At 36.6% G+C, this 7,393-nt stretch overlaps 1 protein-coding gene across 1 annotated transcript in view; it reads right to left on the bottom strand.

Moving 5' to 3' along the window:
- Positions 1 to 646, bottom strand: part of LOC107133624 (putative gustatory receptor clone PTE01) — a 3,270-nt gene extending 2,624 nt beyond the window's left edge. Inside the window, exon 1 of the mRNA XM_015475904.1 lies at positions 615 to 646. Coding sequence (XP_015331390.1) covers positions 615 to 646 — 32 coding nt within the window. The remainder of the gene's footprint in view (positions 1 to 614) is intronic.
- Positions 647 to 7,393: the final 6,747 nt, after the last annotated feature.

The following is a 7,393-nucleotide window of genomic DNA, read 5'->3' as shown; positions in this document are numbered from 1 at the left end:
TTTTTAATTATTAAATTTCTTAATTCATGTTTCTCCATCTCATGTATTGGTATATTTACCTATGTGAATTTTAAAATACTTAAATATCCTGGCATCACACCAAAACCAATTTCATCAGAATCTCTCCCTGTGAAGTTCTTGGTGGTCATTTCTTAAATCAGGGTTGAGAACTGCTGTCTTAGAACATATCCTGGCTTATAGAAATCGTGCAATGACATCATCTGTTGTTTCTGTGAATAAAACCATCAATTTGAAAATATAAATACTTAGTCATATTATTTATACTACTAAAAGTTCATCAAGATTTGAGCTATCACCTGTGAAATTTGCCCTGTTGGTGTCTCTGCGTGATTCCACTCTCCCGCCAGCTCTCACCCAAAGGCAGCTACTGTCATGAATGGAGCAGCAGATAGTTTTGCTATGCATGTTTCCATGTCAGAATATATTTGTTAAAAATCTATAAAAGATTTTCTTAACATACCTCAAAAATACCTAAAGTTCATGATCATAGTGCAGAACACAATACCTCTTGCCCCTGGAAGTGTACTACTTGACATCAAGTTGTATCTTTAAGCTTCTCTGTGAAGTACATATTTCCATTTCTAATGCTTTACCTGATGCACAGCATGACCTGAAGGAAGGTCATGGTAGGTTTATTAGTATGAAATCCAAAAATTCTTGTACCTGTCTCCATTTTCCACAGTGAGAATTTGCCGCAGTCTGGCTGGGCACAAATCACGAGCCACTGAAGCAGGAACAAACTTTATTTTTAAACTGCAGGAAAACACTTCACACAGCTCCCGGGGAATCCTCCCGAATGCCACGAGGCTTGTCCAGGAACCCCCAGCTGGAAAAATCTCTCCCGGAAATCCCTCCTCCTGCACTTCCCCAACCAATGGGAACTCTCGGGGAATCCCCGGAAATCCCCATGAGAACTCCAAAATAGTGCGAGAACTCAAAAGTTGCGGCAGAGGCGGATAGTAATGCCTTGCCTGTCAATCAATACTGTTGGCAAAATGCCAGGGGCCATACAGACTGGGCCGTGGCTCTCAGCAAGAATTGCAATCAAATATATGGGTGGGGGATAATTCTTTGGCTTCCACAATTGATGCCTGTTCAATTATATTACTATAACTTAGGTACATGTATCACCCCAACAAAAAATCAGTCATTGTAGTATGCATCTACTCTGTGTTAATGTTGAACATTAAAAATATCCCTGAGGTCATATCTAGTAATAATGCTTCCCAGATAACTAATGAAGAAATTTGATATTGAATTGGGATTATTATTTCCATTTGATTCCAATAAAACAATGTGGCACTGATGTCTCTACAAAGATCATGCAGATGAATTCCAACAATCTACATGGAAAACAAAATTATGCAGCCAGCATCAGGAAGCTCTGCATAATCCTTTATAGTGCATAGTGTTACAGTTACCAGCTTCCTCCTGCCCACCTTCTGCATCACTTTCATAAGCATTTTGAGGTACTTAGGAAATTGTTTTAAGGGACACATTTCCTGCTATCATGGATAAGAGTTCATGGGAAGAAAAAAACAATAGGTGAGGACACCAAAACATTGAGTGAGGTTTCCAAGACCCTCCCACAACCAGGTGTATGAACTCACAGTCCTCCTAGCTGAAATTTACACATTGGTGTCCTCCCATCTGGCAACCCAAACTTCTGTTTGTCCTGATGAGAAGACAAGGTTCTCATGGGCCTTTTTCCATCCAGGTCTATCTTAGCACTTCCTGGTTTATGCTGCATCTCTGCTGGGTCATGGCCAATTAGTGCACATCTAATGTCTCCCCAATGCCTGGGGCTCAGTGAGCACCAGCTCCATCCCCAGGATTGATATTAAGGGAATCTTAGATAGGAGCTTCCTCATGCAGACAGCCATGGGAGGAGGAGACACTGGTATGGAGCCCACTGGATCTGAAGCATCACTGAGGGGCTGGAGGCACTGGTTGATTATTGATTATATGACCGTGGAGGCTCAATGCACAGAGCTCATAATTATTGAAATTTCTAAGGTTTTCAATCCCTAAGGAGTTCATAATATTAATGGAAGAAGCAGAGAAGGGCAAAACAAATGCCCACAAATGTATTTCAGCTTATCTTCTCTTGAAGAGGAAGCTCATGTGTATAATTAATCTCTTTCATTTATTTTCTTTTGAGAGAGAGAGAGAGAGAATTTTTTAATATTTATTTTTTAGTTTTCGGTGGACACAGCATCTTTATTTTATTTTTATGTGGTGTTGAGGATCGAATCCAGTGCCCTGCACATGCCAGGTGAGCATGCTACCGCATGAGCCACATCCCCAGCCCCTTTCATTTATTTTTTCTAAAGATTTATTTGCTTCTTATTTCTATTTCATTATCATGAATATTAAATTTCAAACAGTTTACATTTTTTTACCCTTGTCAAGTGCAGAGCTCAGTATTATTAATTACTTTCACCCCATCCTACAAATTTCTCCAATATCCATCTCCTGATATTTAGCATCTTCCCAAAATAAAATATTTTACACTTTTTAAAAAACTTTCATTCCTCTTTCCCCAACACTAGCTACCACCATTCTACCATGAACCTAATGAGAAATGCAATGAACCCAGCCTAATTCCATCTCATTATTGGGAGTCATCTCATCACAAAGTCATGAAAAGTTAATTTCTGTTTTACTATATTTTACTACAATTTGTAAACTTGTTGGAATTCCTGCCTGTGCTCTTAACTCACCTATGCTTGGATTTTCCTGACCAGACAACAACCCTCTTTAAAACCTCAGTAGCACCTCATAAATTCTGATGTTGGGATCTAAATTTATTCCCTACCTTAAAATGTTAAGCCATGGAGATCATCAACCTACTATCAGCCTTTGTATTATGCTTGTCAAAATCCTGTTATCTGTAAGTTCTCAAGACACCCCCCTTTGCAACTTTTTCTGCTATAAAACCTTGTTCCTGGAAAGCTGGGGAGCTGGTCTCTAGCCCATGTTAGGGGAGACAGTTGCTGATTAGCTCTCTTTATGTATACAAATACAAACTTGCTTTAATTTGATATAAATTTGGAGTTGGTAATCTTTTCTTAGCATCAGCATTCAACAAATTAAAGACATTAAACTAGAAAAATAATGTTACTGAACAGGCAGGACTAGAAGAACTGCATGTTTAACTTTGTTGCATTTTCAAACATACCTTAGAGTTCAATGCCACCAATACTGCGACTTGACTGAACCTACTTGGGGAGCATGTAACTTATTTCTTCCTCAGGCTGTAGATGAAGGGATTCAGCATTGGGGTGACCAGGTGCCTATGAAAGCTACCAAATACTTTCTAGGGAAATGTGATAGAGCTGAACCAAAGGATAGGCCAATGCTAGTTCCACCAAATCAACAACTGACAGGGGAGTCTTCTTACTTCCCACCTGAGGTCAGGGCTCTGTGATAGGGTAATGAATTCATTGTAAGAGAAAGGATCTGCAATGGAAAATGAAACCAAATACTGATGCGAGGAATACTTGACATTGTTATTAGAGACGTTTTCAAGACAGGTAAGATTAAGGAGTCAAGAAGGGTCACAGAAGTAATTGGTGATTTCCACATCTTTGCAGTAGGTAAAGTATAAAGATATCAAATCATGCCTCTGGAATTCCAAGAGGATAAACATAAGAGACACAAAAATTTAAAAAGACAAGTGCTCATAATGACCTGGTACTGCAGGAGGTGATAGATGGCCACAAACTAGTCATAGGCTTCACAGTCAGAAGCAGATCATCCATATATCCCAAAATGATATGATTCATAATCAGAAAACCTTGTTTATATATAAATATATACCAAATTACTCAGTCTCATTAATATAGTCACCTGTGCATGTTTTAAAATATCTAGATTTCCTGGCTTAAAACCAAGATATATTTAATCAGAATCTGCATTTAAAGGTTTCAGTAGTCTTTTTTTTTAAGAGAGAGAGAGAGAGAGAGAGAGAGAGAGAGAGAAGAGAGAGAGAGAGATTTTTTTTTAATATTTATTTTTTTTATTTTTTTGGAGGACACGACTTCTTTGTATGTGGTGCTGAGGATCGAACCCGGGCCACATGCATGCCACGTGAGCACACTACCACTTGAGCCACACCCCCAGCCCCTCAGTGGTCCTTTTTTATGTCAGGGTTGAGAACCAATGCCCTTGAATGTTTCCTTGCACTTACAAGGTGCTCCATGAATAGTAATTGCTACTGTCAATAGTAATTTTAGTATACCACATTTACTAAAATATAACATTTATCTTATTGTGTCTAAAACAATATTTCTCTATTGAAACTATTCATAGAAACATCTACAAGAACTATTAGTGCAGCTGGGCATAGTGGTACATACCCCTGATTATGTTGCTCTTTATTGGTCAGATACCTTTGAAACGGAAAGAAAGTAGGAGATAAAGGAAATAAAGTATCAGGCTCCATTACTGTGTATATTTTAATTCAAATATTTATGATTAAATTCTTCAGACTTGATTCATTAATATCTAACATTTGTGAGAAACCTAATCTTCTTGCAACATTTATTGATGTTTTCTGTATTGTTCAATTCCTTCTGTATACATGTACTTATTTTCTAAGTACCAAGAGATACCCAGGGCCTCTTCAATGCTAGGAAATTGCTCTAACCTGAAGTATATGCCCAGCACCTTTTGTTTTATTGTGAAACAGGGTATCACTAAGATACTCAGGCTGATCTCCAAGTTTCTATCCTCCTGCCTCAGAGGAGATGGGAATCACAAGTTTTGCCACTGCACCCTGCCAACACCCCTACCTTAGAGACATTCAACTGAACAATATTAGAAGACCAGGACACAAGACATAACAAGACTACAAGCACAGCAACATGCAGCCTCTTCTCTAGGAAAGAAAAAGCATAGGAAATATCTTTCCCTATTTCAAGAAGGAAAAAATATTTTAATTAAAGGGAATTAAAAAGCACATATCTTATTATATTCTAAGATAGTGGTACAAATTCCTTTGATGCAGAATATAGTAGAATATGTACATATTACAAAAAAAAAAAACCAAAAAAAAAACCAGAGAGCTGCATAATCTCACGACTAAATTAAGTTGTTTCTTCACAACCAGGACAGATTCTTATGGGCTAGTTTTCTCCAAGGGTCCTAACCTGCATGATTTCCCACCTTCATGGATGGAAGTACTCAGTCATGCATTGTTTATCTTTTTAAAAGTCATCCAATATATTACTTCTATTCTTGGCTTAGAAAGAGTCAAATTTAAATAAACATGAATTATTTAACTCCACATTATCACTTACATCATGGACTAGATATCTGGTAAAGGTGTACACCACACCTGTCAATGATAATAGTGATATGTTAGAAGTACTTTGGAAAAGTAATACTGAATAAGAAGAGCAATGCTGGAGGAATCACAATACAGGACCTAAAATTAAAGTACAGATATGTAGTAACAAAAACAGCATGCTATTAGCATCAAAACAGGCACAAAGACCATTAGAATAGAATACCCAGAAACAAACTGAAAATGTACAATCATCTGATGCTCAATATATCCTTAAAAAGTTGTCAAAAACATACATTGAAAAAAAGATAAGCTTTTAACACATGGTACTGGGAAACCTGGATATTCATATGTAGGAGAATGAAGATAGAGCTCTATCTCTCATGCACAAAAATTAACTCAAAAAAGAGCAAAGACCTAGGAATTAGACCAGAAATACCATGAGTGCTACAAGAAAGCATGGGGTCAACACTCCAACACATTGATTCAGGCACCAGTTTCCTTAAGAAAACGCATAGAGTTCAAGAAACAAAACCAAGAATCAATAAGTACGATGACTGCACATTTAAAAAAAAAATCTGTCCAGCCAAGTAAATAATTAAAAGAGTGAAGGGAGAGCCTACAGATTGGGACAAAATCTTTGCCAACCGCTGCTCAGACTGGAGATTGAAATCCAGAATATATAAAGAACTCAAAAAACTCAATACCAAAAACAAAAATTCAACTAATAAATAAGCCAATGAAAGAAAAAGCATTACTCAAAAGAAGAAATACAAATTGCCAATAAATATGTGAAAAAATATTCAACATCTCTAGCAATCATAGATCATAGAAATGTAAGTCAAAACTACATTGAGATTTCATCTCACTCAAGTTGGAATGACTATCATCAAGAATCCAAATAACAATAACAAAAAGAATACAAATAACAATAAGTTCTGGTGAGGGTGTGGGGGAAAGGTGCATTCATACATTTCTGGTGGGACTGCAGCTTAGTAGAACCATTCTGGAAATCAGTGTAGAAGTTGCTCAAAAACTAGGAATGGAACTACCATATGACCCAACTATCCCACGCTTATTTATCTAAAAGAACTAAAATCATCACACTATACTGACACAGGCACATTAATGTTTATAGCAGTGCAACTCACAATAGCCAAGTTATGGAACCAGCCCTGGATCCACAGAAGAATGGATAAAGAAAATGTGGTATATGTACATGGTGGAGTTTTACTCAGTCCTGAAGAATGATGGAACCACAGCATTTGCTGGTCAATGAACGCAACTAGGGAACATCATGCTAAACAAAATAAACCACACACAAAACGTCAAAGGCTGAATGTTTTCTCTTATGTGCAGAAGCTAGGAAAAAAAAAAGTAAAAAAAGAGGATCCTCAGCAAAATGAAAGGGAGATCAGCAGAGTAGAGGAAGAGTATTAAGGGCAGGGAGGAGGGATGGGAAAGAGAGGTATTGCAGAAACTGACCAAATAATGCTAGGTACATATATGAATGTACCACAGTGAATTCCAATTTATGTATGTCTAAAAAGTGACAATTAAAAAATAAATAAATAGAAGAAAGAACAGTGGAGTAAGGGGTTAAGGGAAGGGGGGCAGTAAGGGAAGGAGATACTACTTGAGATTGAAATGGAGAAAACTATAAGTATTCATGAATATGTCAAATGAACCCACAATTACATAAAACTATAATGCACTGGGGCTGGGGATATAACTCAGTTGGTAGAGTGCCTGCCTTTATGCACAAGGTCCTGGGTTCAATCCCCAGCAACACACACACACACACACACACATACACACATATTATATATATATTATATGTATATTTTTTCATATATATTTTTTCATATATATTTTTCATATAGCTATGTTCATATATATTTTCATAATGTATGTTCATATATATATTCATATTGTATAATTCATATATATATATACATTCATATATATATTCATATGTGTATAATATTTTGAATTTTTTAAATTTTAGATAGTTTTGTTGGTATTAACCCAATAAATATCTGGTGAAGAAAATAACTCTGCATTGTTGATTAATATGATAAC

The sequence above is a fragment of the Marmota marmota genome, unplaced genomic scaffold, assembly GCF_001458135.2.
Source record: "Marmota marmota marmota unplaced genomic scaffold, marMar, whole genome shotgun sequence".
Classification (NCBI taxonomy): Eukaryota; Metazoa; Chordata; class Mammalia; order Rodentia; family Sciuridae; genus Marmota; species Marmota marmota.
This window is presented reverse-complemented; position numbering and strand designations above follow the sequence as displayed.